General features: G+C 33.7%; 1 protein-coding gene across 1 annotated transcript in view; it reads left to right on the forward strand.

Annotated features, from left to right (window-relative positions):
- The window catches only part of ADAM18 (ADAM metallopeptidase domain 18), a 175,872-nt gene that overhangs the window by 73,350 nt on the left and 84,788 nt on the right, over positions 1 to 17,734 (forward strand). Inside the window, exons 11-14 of the mRNA XM_045997442.1 lie at positions 62 to 198; positions 3,134 to 3,317; positions 7,454 to 7,549; positions 13,425 to 13,623. Coding sequence (XP_045853398.1) covers positions 62 to 198; positions 3,134 to 3,317; positions 7,454 to 7,549; positions 13,425 to 13,623 — 616 coding nt within the window. The remainder of the gene's footprint in view (positions 1 to 61; positions 199 to 3,133; positions 3,318 to 7,453; positions 7,550 to 13,424; positions 13,624 to 17,734) is intronic.

The raw sequence follows: 17,734 nt of genomic DNA on the forward strand, positions 1-17,734 counted from the left end.
TTATTACTTTATTTGTTAACTACTTGTATGATGGTTTTCCTTTCAATCTTCTTTATTTTAGTATCCAGATGCAATAACTTTGGAGGGATTTTCTGTTATTATAGCTCAACTACTTGGACTCAAAATGGGATTAACATATGATGATATTAATAACTGTTCTTGTCCAAGAGCTACATGCATAATGAATCCTAAAGCAGTGTAAGACTTTTTTCTTCTTAATTAATTTCACATATATGTTTGTGAAGTTGTTTACAAGATGTGATTTTTTTTTATTCTTTATATTCAACGCCATGTCAAAATTGGAAAGTGTGTTGTGCCAAAAGAGATATCACACTAACACATATGTCTAAGTGATATGACTCTAGGAAAGTGGTAAATGACATGATTAAGAAATGCTCACTTGAGGGAATTAGAGAGAAATTTTTAAGATTTATGAAGACTGTGAAATTTTATATAAGCATGGTGCTATTGTTTTGGTTGTTGTAGTATATTGCATTCAAAGCAAACATATCTAAAATTACCCTTAGTAATATAGTACTGGCAGCTTTGGTTAGAATTTTAAAGAGATAGTAAAAGGAGAAAAGGTTTGCAGAGGAAAAAAAATTGCCCCTGTTTACAGATATTATGATGACTACCCACATATATCAACAGTATCAGTATGCAATTAGAAAAACAACATTAAAAATTTATTAGGATGGGAGAAACTACATATTATCTATAGGCCAAAACAAATAAAGAGAAGAGAAGGAAAAGATGATGATGTTGGATATAATGAAGACTTAAAAACAAAATCATTGAGTAAATTAGAGAGGATAGAATTTAGTGCATGAGTATAGAGGCTGACTTTTTTTGGAGCTGAGTATATTCAATTATTGTGATAAGAAGTTAGCAGAGTAAAGAGATAAAGATTTAGGTAGTTTGGTTAACTGAGTTATAAAGATGAGGACAATTTCTTCTAGTAAGGAGTATAAAAGTTTGGATAAAATATGTGAAACACTTGTGTTGGAGAGAGACTGTGGGCTCTGAGAAACAAACTGATGGTTTTGGAGGGGAAGGGGGTCAGGGGATGGGTGAGCCCGGTGGTGGGTATTAACAAGGGCACATATTGCATGGAGCACTGGATGTGGTGCATAAACAATGAATTTTGGAACACACACACAAATTAAAATAAAATAAAATAAATTTTTTAAAAAAAGTATGGTAGGATTGTAGGGCCTTTTGAAGATATACTTAATATTAGTGATTACAAATGCAATGTGAATTCAAACAACATGTTATTTATTTTAGTCCGTATAATTTCAGCCACCAAAGTGTATATATAAAGAAAGTAAATAGTTGAGCTTTTGCCAAGTTAATATCCATGGGATTCAAAGAGAGTTAGGATTGCAGGAAAAGCTATGTTCCCCTAAAATAATTATTTCAATTTTTCGTAGCCTGCTCTTGGAGTTTGGGATTAGAAATTAAAATACTTTGAGGCTGCTGCCTTACCTCGACTTATTTTATAGTTGTCTTTAGACCTGGGTTTTAATCTTCTCCACAAAAAGTAAATTAATTAATATTTACTTTGAAATGTCTTAGTCTATTAAAATTCTATATACTTAGGCGAACACATTAATTTCTTCCTTTTCATGGCCATCTTTTAAGCAAAGATTATAAAAATAAATTGCTTTGTACACAGTTATACAAATGTTCCAAGTTCTAATTAATACTTCCAATTTTTACTCAAAAACATGTGACCCAAGTAAAAGATAATGTTTCTATTTTTTATTTTTGAATTTTTATTTAAATTCTAGTTAATTAACATAGAGTGCAATATTGGTTTCAGGATTAGAATTCAGTGATTCATCTAAGTCTCTATTTTTAAATTAATTTTGTATAAGAAATATCGGTACTCAAAATTTGTAACTTTTTGCCTGAGAATGGCCTGCAAAAGTGGAGTGACACTGATACCTATTGAAACAAAGTAGCTATAAGTAATTGAAAATTGCTTAAATTATATTATTCCTTGTGGCATTCTTCCCACTTTCCCCTATTTATTCCATTACAAATGGCTAAGTCAGTGAAAGCTAAAGCATTCCTTTTTCCTCACTTTACCAACTCCAAAACATTAGCAGCTATACATTTATTCCTTGGAGGCTCAGCTATGACTGTTCTGGAGTTATTGTTTCAGACATGATTGCTTAGACTGGCAATAGAAATAAAATGTGACCCACATATGTAATTTTAACTTTTTTAGTAGTTGCATTAAAACATTTTTAAAATCAGATGAAGTTAGCTGCAATAATGCATTTTAATAATATATTTTATTTAACTCAGTATATAAAAATATTATCATTCCAACATTCAGTCAACATGAAAATTACTAACTGTATATGTTATATTCATTTACATGCATGTGTATTAATAAAGGATATATATAAGAGAAAAGAGTCCAGGGTTTACAGCAATGTTATCAGCTTGAGAAACCAAAAGAATAGAGTTGCCTGGTACTGAGAATAGTGGATGGTACAGTCTTGGCTGAGAAGACCAGTAGTCAGTAATGTACATAGTATATTCAAAATGTCCAGTGGAGATCCATTAGACATATTTTTTAGATATTCCACTAAAAATATAGCAGTGAACATGAAAATGAAGACCTTAATGGAACTTACATTTTAGTGTTAAATTTAAGTTGCATAAAAAAATTTAAAAACTACAGATGAGCTTATTTTTACATGATGCAAAAGTACCATGTGGAATAATAAATATTAACAGTGGAAGTAGAATGGGGGAGGGGACACAATTTTATATAATGTCAAGAAAAACCTTTTTGGAAGTTTACATTTGAGTAGACATCTAACTGAAATGAGGGAGGGAAGTTTTGGCTATATGAGAGAAGAACATATTAGGTAGACAGAAAGATAGATGATAGATAATAGATGATAGATAGGTAGCTATCTAACCATTACACTTTATTGCTTTCCTGGAAAGATATATTTTTGATGGCATTTTAAATCATGCTTGTCTTCATCTCTGCTCAGGTAAAAGTTTTTCATTTGCCATCTTGCAATTTATGTCATTATATATGGGAGTATTGTTTAGGTGGAGTTCTAGTAGCCTGAGGATTTACCTGAGAATTATTATTTCATTGTAGGGGTTCCAGTGGTATAAAGATATTTAGCAACTGTAGCATGTATGACTATAGATATTTTGTTTCAAAATTTGAGACTAAATGTCTTCAGAACTTTTCAAATTTGCAACCATTATATCAAAATCAATCAGTATGTGGTAATGGGATGTTGGAACCTAATGAAGAATGTGACTGTGGCAGCCAAGAGGTAAGTAAAAAAATTGGAATTTGAGCACAATTTCTTGTGTTTCTAATAAGAAGTTGTCATGGCATATAGGAGATAATATATGCAATTATGTCTTTAATATAAAACTTAGATATGAAAATGAGTGTAAGATAGGGTGTATGAATTGCTTTTCCATCCCTCTCCAACTGAGAAAACGAATGACTCATGAAAACTTGGTTTGCATATACTGTTCCCAAGTATACCAGCAAAGAGGTTTTGCATATAAGGTTAAGTTCTTGGCTTTTTATCCTCAATTTCCTAACTCATGTGACCCCAGTCTGTTTTCTCTACAAACTTTCCCTGAATTTGGTTCAAATTTCCCCATTTCTTTTTGTTACAAGAATGGTGAAAAATTATAGTAGATTTTTCTTAATCCTCAAGCTTTCTTGCATTTCGAAGTTTTGGGATGATCAAAACCTGTTCTGTTTCCTCACTTCTAAAAATAGTTATCCATTCTACCACAGTCCTATACAAAACACTCTCTGTACAATATTCTTAACAGATAAGTCCACATATTTAATCTAATATCATTATTATGTAATATTTTGCAATTCCCCACTATTTAAATAAAATAAAATTTACTGATTAGTCCCCCAGCCATTACATGAATTTCTTATCCACCTACAAAAAGAACTGACCATTTGTTTATATAACATTAAATCTCTACAAGTTTTCTTAATCCCCACTATTCCCAAAAGTGTGTGTGTGTGTGTGTGTGTGTGTCTGTGTGTGTGTGTGTGTGTGTGTAGGTTTTCCGTTTATCTCAGATCTTTCTTTCTTCTTTATTTTTATTTATTTTTTTAGTTGCAAGAACTACCTTAATAGAGAAATATAGAAGGGGTCAAAAGCTCAGAATAGTGGTCATACTATAATCAAATATAAGAATACAAATCCACCACCCAATTATTCAGATGCCTCACAGGATATTGCTTTCACTAAGGCAATGAAAAAATCCACTACTAAGGAGGTAGTAATATTGTTGAAAATCTCAGTGGTAGCTTTCTTTTATTGTCAACAGTTGGTGGCTGAAAGTGCCCTTACTGTACTGGGCACCCTGGTGTCATTAGGAATCACTGAATACCAAATAGCAGAGGCCAAGTGACAGTGCTTAACAATAACAGCCAAAATGGATGAAGTTAGCATAAAGGGAAGAAAGACACAGATGGCAATTACTGGTTTTGAACTGCATGGATTTATACTGATAGTTAAGAAGGATTTGGGTAGTTAATTATCATATTTCTTGGTGTAAAAGAAAAAGTGAGCGGATTGATGCCAATTGCTACAAAGCTTTTGCTAATCTCTCACTACATTTTCAAACCCAAATCAGTCTTAGAGCTTGAGCTCATTGCTCAGGTAGAGGATGAAATCCTACAATGCTCCAGTGAGGACAGAAAGCAGCAATTTCCTCAGTCATTCCCCTCTCCCAACAGTGTCCCATAGTCTTTTACTGAAACACCTATCCACTGGGGAATGGAGAATACCCAGATCATTGTAGGAGGATTCAATACAGAATCTTCACTGGTATTCACATGAGAGGACCCAAAACATCATCATGAATAAAGTGAAGGTATAGAGAATCCAGGTGATACCCGAAAAATTTTAAATAAATAAATAAATAAATAAACATAAAATAATCCAAAACAAAACAAAACAAAACAAAACACCAAAAAACAAACAAAAAACAAACTAAAAAGAAAAGAAAAGAAAAAGGCTATCTTACAGTAGGTTCAATGGACCCCAGATTCTCACAGACTCTGCATCCAAGCATCCTGCAACCAAATGTAAGTTGTTTGAATAAATAGATAACTAGAAATGCCCCTAATAACACTAATAAAAAAAGCCAGCAATAACAGTAACTAAGACATTACTGTAGGGGATATCAATATAGATCTTATATAATATGATTTTTTTAAAAGTGCATCTAATCTTACAAAGCCCAGATTCCTTATATGCCCCAAATTACCCAACACAAGCCCAAATTCTGTAATTATACCCTGTCACTGAGGAGTACCACAGTTTCTCAGAATGTGTGTTCTCCTTTGCTGACACTAGTAATAAATCCAATTTGTTGAACTACAGATGTGTTCCAGGTAGTCTTTGGCAGAATGACGTGGACATCTATATCTTCATAAATATCCCTAATTTTATAAAATGAAGTTCCATTTTGCACACCCACCTATACATGTGGAGTGTACATTTGTTCTTGCATAGACAAATATAATGACAAGTAATACATATTTGAGCAAATATCCCACAAAATATAGACATACATTTCAGAAAAAATAAATCTGTAAGTTTTAAATAAAAACAAAGGTACAATAAAGTATTGATAATAGTCTTTGCATAATGGAGGTCTTGGTAAAGAGACATAAAACCCCATAATCATAAAGAAAGAACATTACAAATTTCACAAAATGACAGGCACCATTAACAAGACAAACAATAGACTTCAAAGAAATGTTATAAACATACAGAAGAGAGAAATGATAACTGGATATTATATAAAAGCTTTTCCCACTAGTTAGTGGGGAAAAGAAGGAAAAACAAAATACTCAAAGTGGTCAAAAGAAATGATCATTTAATTCATAATGTACAAAATGAAAATTCATGCTCACATTCACTAGTAATTAGAGAAATGATTTAAAAAATGAGACACAATTTCCCCACTAACTCATTGTAAGTTAAACACATTTTGTCATAATTAGTATTGATAAATACAGTTGGGCGAGGATCTTCACTTACTGTCCATGAAAGAACACACACACACTCACACACACACACACACACACACACACACTAATAAGGATATTGAAGCTACCTCTGGATAATCTGGGAAGTATAGCAACATCTTCAGCTTTTACTCTATATTTTCTGTATTATTTCTAGCATGAGAATATTTATAAATACATTCCTATTGACATTGATTTGACTGGTTGACTGACTATTGATGTTTCATGTCTTTAGACATAAAAAAGCAGAAACAAATGGAAAATTAGAAATAAAGAAGAATCTTACCTTTATGTTAAAGGACAAGATCTTTGAAACTAGTTTTTTGAGTAAACAGAAATGTTTGACTTTTTTAAAGTGTTAAGAATACAAAAATATTAAAAAATTATATAAATGCAATTTATTTACATAGAAACAATATTTAGTTTATTATTTAAATTATTACTCCATTTGAATAACAACTGACTGTCATTTAACTTGTAAAAATACATAGGGGCACCTGGGTGGATTAGCCCCTTAAGTGTCTGCTTTAAGCCCAGGTCATGATCCCAGAGTCCTGGGACCTAGCCCTGCTACACATTGAGCTACCCTGCTCAATGGGAGCCTGCTTCTCCCTCTCCCTCTGCTTGCTGCTCCCACTGCTTGTGCTCTCTCTCTTGCTCACTATTTCTCTGTCAAATAAATAAATCTTTAAAACAAGAAATATTAAAAATAAAAATATTATTAACATATCCCTTTTTGTTAATTTCATTATACTAAAACATAACACATAATTATTAAATCAAATGTATTTTAGTTGTAACTATTGTCTAACTCTAGCTTTATTCTCAAAATGAACCTGGAATAAATAAAACACTAAGAAGACAATTGGGGAAGTTTTTCTCTTGAAAACTCACATGTTCCTTCCTCAAAGATATATTTCCATTTTGGTAATTTATGCATTAGTCACCAATGATTTTAAGTAATAAATGTCACTGGTCAACTACTATTTTATTTTATTTTTTTTAAGATTTTATTTATTTATTCGACAGAGAGAGATCACAAGTAGGCAGAGAAGCAGGCAGAGAGAGAGAGGAGGAAGCAGGCTCCCCACTAAGGAGAGAGCCCGATGTGGGGCTTGATCCCAGGACCCTGGGATCATGACCTGAGCCGAAGGCAGAGGCTTTAACCCTCTGAACCACCCAGGTGCCCCAAGATCAACTACTATTTTAGATGTTATTTAGTTCTTATATGTTCTTTTGGACATTCTAGAAGTAATAAAGTAATAAAGCTTCATTGATATATTGTATACTTGAAAAGTTGAACACAAAAATGTATAAATAGAAGCTAAGATTAATACATAAGAGCTGCTAAATTGTTGAACTACAATAATATTTCTTATGAAATTTTAGGAATGTCAGTTTAAGAAGTGCTGTGATTTTAATACATGTAAACTGAAAAGCTCAGCAAGATGTGGTTCTGGACCATGCTGTACATCAAACTGTGAGGTAAGTTTCCAATGTTTATAAAAAGGAAATTAAACTGTGATCATAGAAGTCTATATTAATTAAATTATTGTGGAGTTGATACAATAAATATAGAATAATGAAGAGTCTATAAACAACCACAAGTAAAAAGGAAAACTACTATGAATTAAAGAATGCATCACAGATAGGTACTGATTATTCTTTTGTGTTCAAACTACAGTTTACTGCCTTCTAAGTTACCATATAAAGAAAGGGTAAACATAGACATTACTATGTCAGGATATTATCAATTATAAAGGAAATTGTGAAGTCAAATAAATGGTAAATGACCATGGAAAAATTGTAACACAAATAGACAAATTGTGTAGCAGAGAAAATGAATAGCATACAGAATATGTAAAGAACACTCAGACATTGATAAATAAAAGGCAAATCACACACACAGGCAAAGGTGATGCTCAGGCAATTTATAACAATGAAAGTAAAATTGTTCAATATGTGTACTTCATGTGCAATAGTTAAGGTAAACACAAATAAAAATAATACAAAATATAAAGTAGTCAGCCAAATGGTAATCTTAAAAATAACAGTGTTAGATATTAAACAAAGAGAAGGGATAAAGATCATTTTTGGAGAGTGTTTGTGGAATTTTGAATTGCTACAATCCTTTTGGTGAGCAATATTTGAATATCTCTGAGCAGAGTATAGATTACCAGTCAATTTCTCTTATGTACATATGTTAGAAATATACACATGTATGGAAAGTTCAAAAAAGAATATTAATTGCAGAACTGTTCACAGTAGCAAATAAACAATATGTATTAGTATTTGAATGGTTACATAAATTATTGCATATTATAAAAGAATTAGTAACTGCAGGCTAAATATGGGTGTACTAATACGATATTATTTTTAAGACATATGTTTGGGTGAGAAATCAAGTTCCATAAAGCAAAATATTTTATAATTCTAATTCTTTTTTTTTTTAAAGATTTTATTTATTTATTTGACAGAGAGAGAGATCACAAGTAGGCAGAGAGGCAGGCAGAGAGAGAGGAGGAAGCAGGCTCCCCGCGGAGCAGAGAGCCTGATGCGGGGCTCGATCCCAGGACCCTGAGATCATGACCTGAGCCGAAGGCAGTGGCTTAAACCACTGAGCCACTCAGGCGCCCCTATAATTCTAATTCTGATATATTATATACACATGAATATTCCATATGTGCTTTTTGTTCAATTTTTCAATTAAGGTATAACTTACTATACTATAACTTTATTATAGTAAAATTCTTTTAGTGAATAATTCTGAGTGTCATAACAAACTTTTAGTCTTATAATTAGCACCACAATCAAGGGATAGGTGTTACCACCACTCCCAAAAAGTCACCATGTACCTACTTGTATTCAACCCATTTCTACACCCACCAACCCTGGAAACTACAGATCTGTTTTCTGCATCTGCAATTTTCCTTTTGCTGAAATATAAATTGAATCATATGTGTAAACATTATAATTAGGCATGTTAGCATAATGCATTTGAAATTCATTTATGTTGTGGTGCTTGTTAGTGGCTCATTCCCTTTTTGTTTGTTTAATTTGTTTTCAAAATAAGTATTCATTATTAAAAAATTATACAAACTGTCTCTTTATTACTCACAAATTATGAAAAATTTTAAACAATTTGTCTCAACCCCTCAAAAAAGAGTACTCTCTCTTTTCAGTCTTTGGTGGCAGTACATTTTGATGGTATGGAAACTAACTCACAAACATTCCAAATAACTTGGTTAGAATGTACAAAGATATAGTGGAAGATAGAATTCCTACAATGATTAAAAAAATACAAGTTTAAATTGAAGTTATAGAGACAGTGAGGATTACAGAATAAATAGTAAACAGACACCTCTGTATAATTTTGCAAAGCAAAAATGATTAATTTTGTATGTTTTCACTTTGTTTCAGCCTTTCCAAAACACTTTCATACACAAAAATTGAGGACACTTGGATGATTCAGTCAGTTAAGCATCTGCCTTGGGCTCAGGTCATGATCCCAGGGTCCTGGGCTTGAGCCCTGCATCAGGTTCCCTGCTCAGCAAGGAGTCTGCTTCTCTGCCCATCCCCTCAACTTGTTCTCACTCACTCTGCTCTCTCTCTATCTCAAATAAATAAATAAATAATCTTTTTTAAAAAGTGCAAGAGCTTAAAATTTTCCAGTTACCTAAAACTTCAAAAATCTGTTGTACTTTAGGAAAACTCTAAAAAGCAGCATCATTCAAATAGTGGTTAACTCACCGATGTGTGTGCAACATCCACAACTATCCTCACTATTACTCAAGCATGTCAGAGTACAATCCAAGGCAGAGCCAGTAGCAGCATCACTGAGAGTTAAGAAAAAAGGGCATGAGGACTGGTGTGTAGCCCAGGGCATTAGGGTGCTTGCTTGTGGAAAAAAGGGTCAAAACTAAAATGACTTTCTTTACAGAATCCAAGGTCCTAATTAAAAGCAGCTCCTTTAAACACCTAGGACACTTTCGTATACTAGAAATGCAAAATACCTTGTTACAATTTTTGCTTTATATATTTTTCTTATCTTTTAGAGAAGTTAAATAAAGGAAAAATGAACTTAATAACTAAAAATAATTATTCCATTTTTTACTCTTAATTTCCTTTTGTATTTTAGATTTCTGTTTAGTATCATATTCTTTGTGCCTGACGACCTCCCTTATGATTTATTGTAATTTAGATCTGCTGAAAAAGAATTCTCAGTTATTATTTGCTTAAGAAAGTCTTTATTTCTCATTAATTTTTGAAATACAGATTTTGAAGGTATAGGATTTTAGGTTGAAATATTTTTTTTTTAAATTTCATCACTTTAAGACACCACTTCATTCATTTGTTACTCATCTTTGTCTCAGTCTATTAAGTATTAATTCAATTAAACAGAATTATGGAGTGTGTGTGTTGGGGAAAGGGGATAAACTTCCCTATGAAAGGTAATAGATAAAGTACTTCACAGGCCCTATAATTTTGACAATAACTGAGCTATGCAAGGGGGCCTTTATACTTCCAGATAATAATCTATATAATGATGTTGATAACTATTATATACATTGTTTACTATGTGTTGTTCTAAGCACTTTTTACTTTAACTCAGTTTTTTCTCAAATTTTTATTTAAATTCTGGTTAGTTAACATACAGTGCAATATTTGTTTCAAGAGTAGAATTCAGTGGTTCATCACTCACATACAATGCCCAGTGCTCATCATAGCAAGTGCCCTTCTATTTTATTTTTTAATAACCCTTTTTAATAGCCCTTCTTAATACCCATCACCCATCTAGCACATCCCCCACCCACATGCCTCCATCACCCCTTAGTTTGTTCTCTATTATTAAAGGCATCTTATGATTTGTTTCCTGCCCCCTCTTTTTTTCCCTTCTGATATGTTCACGTGTTGTTTCTGAAATTCCACATATGAGTGAAATTATATGGTATTTGTCTTTCTGACTTATTTCCCTTAGTATAATACATGCTAATTCCATCCATGTCATTGCAAATGACAAGATTGATGGTTGAGTAATATTCTATTGTATATAGGAACCACTTCTTCTTTATCCATTCATCAGTTGATGGACATATATTTTGGCTATTTTTAATAATGCTACTATAAATATTGAGAGGCTCATACACCTTCATATCTGTGAATCTTTTGGGTAAATATCTAGCAGTACAATTGTGGTATCATAGGGTAGTTCTATTTTTAACTTTTTGAGAAAACTCCATACTGTTTTCCAGAGTAGCTGCACCAGTTTTCATTCCTAACAAATGCAAGAGAATTCCCCTTTCCCCACATCCTCACCAAAACCTGTTTTCCTGAATTGTTAATTTTAGCCATTCTGACAAGTGTGAGGTGATAGCTTATTGTAGTTTTGATTTGTATTTCCCTAATGATGAGTGATGTTGAGTATCTTTTCATGTGTCTCTTAGCCATCTGGATGTCTTCTTTGAAAAAAAGTCTATTCATGTCTTCTGCTCATTTATTAACTAAATTATTTGGTGGAACATGCCTCAATAGCATAAAGGCCATGTACAAAAAAAACTACAACTAATATCATCCTCAATGGGGAAAAACTGAGAGCTTTTCCTTTATAGTAAGGAATAAGACAGGGATATCCATTGTCACCATTACTATTTAATACAGTCCTGGAAATCTTAGCCTCAGCAATCAGACAACAAAAACAAATAAAAGCCATCTGAACAGACAAAGAAGAAATACAGCTTTCAATATTTGCAGATGACATGATACTCTGTGTAGAAAACCCAAAAGACTCCATCAAAAGAATTGTTAAAACTAATACATGAATTCAGCAGAGTCACAGGATATAAAATAAATGTACAGAAATTTGTTGCATTTCTATGCACCAGTAATGAAGCCACAGAAAGAAAAATCAAGGAATCAGTCCCATTTATAATTGCACTGAAAACCATAAGATGTCTAGGAATAAACCTAACCAGATACGTAAAAGATCTGCACTCTGAAATCTATAGAACATGCTTGAAAGAAATTGAAAAGGACGCAAAACAAATGGAAAGACATTCCATATGCATTGATTGGAAGAACAAACATTGTTAAAATGTCTATACTATCCAGAGCAGTCTACACATTTAACACTATCTCTATCAAAATATCAACAGTATTTTTCACAGAGCCAGATCAAACAATCCTAAAATTTGTATGGATCCACAAAGACCCCAAATATCTAAAGCAACCCTGAGAAAGAAAAGCAAAGCTGGAAGCATCATGATTCCAGACTTCAAGGTACAGTACAGAGCTGTAGTCATCAAGACAGTTTGATACTGGTGCAAACATACATTGATCAATGGAACAGAAAAGAAAAACCAGAAATGGACCCACAACTATATGGTCACTAATCTTTGACAAAGCAGGAAAGAATATCCAATGGAAAAATGTCTCTTCAACAAATGACGTTGAGAAAACTGAACAGTAACATGTGGTAGAACAAAACTGGACCACTTTCTTACACTGTACACAAATATAAATTCAAAATGGATGAAGGACTTAAATGTGAGACAGGAAACCATCAAAATCCTAGATGAGAACACAGGCAGAAAGCTCTTCGACCTCAACCATAGCAAATTCTTACTAGACATGTTGCCAAAGGCAAGGGAAACAAAAGCAAAAATGAATTATTGGGACTTCATCAAGTTAAAAAGCTTCGGCATAGCAAAGGAAACAACAAAACTAAAAGGTAGCCTACTGAATGGGGAATATATTTGCAAATGATCTACCTGATAAAGTGGTATCCAAAATTTATAACAAACATATTAAACTCCACACCCAAAAAACAAATAATCCAGTTTAACTCAGTTTAATACTAACAAAAACTCCCTGAGAGTATGTTTATCATCCCAAGTCTACAAACTAGAAACAACTACAAATGAGAGAGATTATATATCTCACCACACAAATAAGCTAGTGAAAATCCAAACAAGACATTGAAATCAGGCAGTTTGGTTCTTGGTCACTTCAAGAACAAAAAGGTCTGGGCATTTTTCCTCCAGTTTTGCGGAACAGGTATGTGTTACCTATTCAGGCTCCCTCTAAATGCAGGTTGAGTTAGATGACCTCCCAATGCAGAACACAGAAGAGTTGTAAACCCTCTGTCACAAAGGATCCTTTTATATCTGAGACACTTACTTTCCTTCAGGCTTCATAATGAATACTGTACCTGACATTTCTTTCAGAGAACTCACAACCTTGGGAATTTTATGAGTTCCTCAAATATCAATAATTAGGCATATTTTTTTGATAAATCTCTTCACTAAGTAAGGAAGAATAGTCATTCACAAGAACATGATTTTCTTTTTCTGTTTCCTCCTAGATAGCAGTAGCAGGCACTCCATGTAGAAAGAGTATTGATCAAGAATGTGATTTTACAGAATATTGCAATGGAACATCCAATAATTGTGTTCCTGACACTTATGCATCAAATGGCATGTTGTGCAGTTTGGGAACTGCATATTGTTATAAAGGACGATGCCAAACTACTGATAACCAATGTGCCCAGGTACTTGGAGAAGGTATTGTTCTTTCTTATGTATTTATATTACCTTAAATTTGGATTCCTTTATATGATGAAATACATATCACACCACTCTGAAGTAGAACTTGGATCTCAAGCTCAATAATGAACAAATTTGAATTAAGGAAGATGTTTTTAGAGGACAATAGTATAGTATAGTATTATATAGTATCTCCAGGATAATACTGTACATCTCTCCTTTCATGGTTTGATTTTTGATTTTTATGCTTAGCAACCTGGGCAAAAATCCATTTTTAACACTCATAATTACTTAGAGATTGGAACAGCAAGTTAGTAGATACTAGAATTTTACTTAAAAAATTTTTTACTTCATATCTTCATATCTAATTTTAATGGCATAAAACAAGAAGTTCAGAGTGAATTTCATTCAACGATAATCATCTCTTGACTGAGAAATGGCTAGGATAACAGTAGTCATAAGCCACTGACCCAAATTCATTTTTATATTTCTTTTTAAATAGCTTTTCCAAATAATTCAAATAAGAGTTGTGCATATATGCTTGCTTTTTAGACAGTAAGTATTTATAATACCCCAATATGATTTTAGAGGGATTAAATGAAACTTGAATGGACAAAAATTACTCATTGAAATGTATTCAAATAAATCATTTACTAATTGAGTGAAAGTAGTGTAAGCACCACTTTTAGTTACTTGCCCCGCAATAATAAGGTCTATAGTTTGTACCAAAGGACATGGAATGCAATTTGTACTGTTCTCCTAATTATCTGAAACTTATCCTTAGTAACAAGTTTCAAATTAGGTGACTTAACCAATATTTAACCAGAGCTACAAAGCTATAATCTAAATCAGAGCAGTTGTATTTTCTGTAGGCTGTATTTCAGGATTCCACTTTTTATTTGGTTATGTCTTTGCTGTTTTTCTTTTTCAGTGCTTACTTGCATTCAAAAAATATTATTTGTCATTGTCACAGTACCTTTAGATCAAGATTTAATATATCATTTTAAAATAAAATTAAATAATGGCGCACCTGGGTAGCTCAGTGGGTTAAGCCTCTGCCTTCAGCTCAGGTCATGATCCCAGCGTCCTGCAATTGAGCCCCAAATCGGGCTCTCTGCGCAGCAGGGAGCCTTGCTTCCCCTCTCTCTCTGCCTGCCTCTCTGCCTACTTGTGATCTCTGTCAAATAAATAAATAAAATATTTTTTAAAAATTAAATAATACTCCCCATAGCATCCATTAAGGATTATCCAGGCCATGCTCTTCTTTTTTATTAAATAAATCTTTGATCCAGAATTGAACTACTTGTCATTTGACATCTTCTTGAGTTCTAATTAAAACAAGTATCTTTTACAAACATAGTGATCTGAAGGGGCACGTGTACCCGAATGTTTATAGCAACAATGTCTACAATAGCCAAACTATGGAAAGAACCTAGATGTCAATCAACAGATGAATGGATAAAGAAGATGTGGTATATGTACACAATGGAATACTATGCAGCCATCAAAAGAAATAAAATCTTGCCATTTGCGACAACATGGATGGAACTAGAGGGTATCATGCTTAGTGAAATAAGTCAATCAGAGAAAGACAACTATCATATGATCTCCCTGATATGAGGATGTGGAGATGCAACATGGGGGTTAGAGGGATAGGAGAAGAATAAATGAAACAAGATGGGATTGGGAGGGAGACAAACCATAAATGACTCTTAATCTCACAAAACAAACTGGGGGTTGCTGGGGGGAGGTGGGATTGGGAGAGGGGGAGGGGGCTATGGACATTGGGGAGGGTATGTGCTATGGTGAGTGCTGTGAAGTGTGTAAACCTGGCGATTCACAGACCTGTACCCCTGGGGATAAAAATATATTATATGTTTATAAAAAAAAAAAAGAAAGGATGAATACCCAACTTTTGTAGCAACATGGACGGGACTGGAAGTGATTATGCTGAGTGAAATAAGTCAAGCAGAGAGAGTCAAGTATCATATGGTTTCACTTATTTGTGGAGCATAACAAATGACATGGAGGACATTGGGAGATGGAGAGGAGAAGGAAGTTGAGGGAAATTGGAAGGGGAGGCGAACCATAAGAGACTATGGACTCTGAGAAACAACCTGAGGGTTTTGAAGGGGCGGGGGTGGGAGGTTGGGGGAACCAGGTGGTGGGTGATAGGGAGGGCACGTATTGCATGGAGCACTGGGTGTTGTGCAAAAACAATGAATACTGTTACGCTGAAAAAAAATAAATAAAATGGAAAAAAAATAAAAATAAATAAATAAATTAAAAAAAAAAAACAAATTCAACAAACCTATAGCATACCAAAAAAAAAACAAAAAACAAGTATCTTTAAGTAAGACTTAACCATTAGTATGTATTTCCTCTTCTAAGTTATGATCTGGTGTCCCACAAAACTTACCCAACTGGGTCAAAATTTGATCTTTTGATGTAGTTCATACATCCATCCCCCCTTTCTTCATTTATTTGGCTCCTATCTGAAGGATGCACTTTTTTATTGTTCTTATATTACCAAAAATTATAGGGCAAAAGGCTGTGAAAGAGCACACAGAGCTGATAGTATTCAACAAGTTGAATATTGTCACATGGTTATTTTACTCATGGAGTTTACGATCAAGAGACAAAGATAGTAAAAACATAATTACAAAAGAAATATGAAAACTTTAATTGTGCTAAGTGCAGTTAAAGGAAAGAAAATAAAATGCTGGGAAAAAATGAGGTGTAGTGGACAAAGGAAATACCGTCTGCTGTCATTATTATCAACTCCAGCTGTACAGACACCTTGCCCAAAAGTACACCTTTCCCAGGACAGCACAAATCCAATAATTAATTGAGGTGGGATATAAAGGCCTGAACATGGTAGTCTAATCAGGCACAAATTAGGCACAATTTGTACTCTGGCAAACAGCGTAGGACTGGTCAAGTCTTTGTTGGACTTGCATTTCTGTTTGACTTCTTATCTTTTCTATCCTGCTTTCTTCCTCTCACTTCCTTAATCACTAATAAATAGCTTTCACATTATACTTCATCTAGATGCTAGCTTCTGGAAGCTCTAACCATTAACAAATGATCCTTAGAGGGTGCCTGGGTGGCTCAGTGGTTTAAGCCTCTGCCTTCAGCTCAGGTCATGATCTCAGGGTCCTGGGATCGAGTCCCGCGTCGGGCTCTCTGCTCTGCGGGGAGCCTGCTTCCCTCTCACTCTCTCTGCCTGCCTCTCTGCCTACTTGTGATCTCTCTCTGTCAGATAAATAAATAAAATCTTTAAAAAAAAAAAAAAACAAAAAAAAAACAAAAAAAAAAAACAAATGATCCTTAGAGTGGTGTGAAAAAATATTCTATAAGATGATTTTCTTTTCTTTTCCTTTTTTAAATTTTCATTTATTTGACAGAAATCACAAGTTGGCAGAGAGGCAGGCAGAGAGAGAGGGGGAGGCAGGCTCCCTGCTGAGCAGAGAGCCCAATGCAGAGCTCAATCCCAGGACCCTGGGATCATGACCTGAGCCAAAGGCAGAGGTTTTAACCCACTGAGCCACCCAGGCACCCCTATAAGATCATTTTCAAAACAAAGTTACTTACTTCCAAGCTATGAATAAGAATGCCGTAACTGGTGAAAGTTGATAATACCCTCACTCAATGAACTAGGAAGTAAAAGATAATCCATTAGCTGGTATAATTGAAATGTGGGGGGGAAATTGTAACTATAAGGACGGGGGTATTAGATGGCTATTACTAAACAACATTGAAATCCAAGAAAAGATAACATAAAGGTGTTCATTTGAAATCAAAGTGTATGTTGAATGAGCCCCACTGTTAACTCATAGAAAGGTTTTAATCTTTTAAAATAGAAGGTTAGAGCAAGTTAAAAACTTTTATAAAGTTGAAGGAATTACAGAGGAGTTTAAATTCTCAGTCAAGTCTGCTTTACCATGATTAAGATTCTGGCTGGAAAAAGAACAAGAACTACAGTTGGGATGTGACAGATGAAAGCATGTTCCCTGCAATTTTAGCCTCCAGACTTCTCTGACACTACTGCATTTATAAAATGACACAACTCTGATCCCTCACACCACCACCTTTGTCCAATTAAAAATGCTATAAGCATGTTCCCATT

This window comes from Meles meles, chromosome 2 (genome assembly GCF_922984935.1).
Source record: "Meles meles chromosome 2, mMelMel3.1 paternal haplotype, whole genome shotgun sequence".
NCBI lineage: Eukaryota > Metazoa > Chordata > Mammalia > Carnivora > Mustelidae > Meles > Meles meles.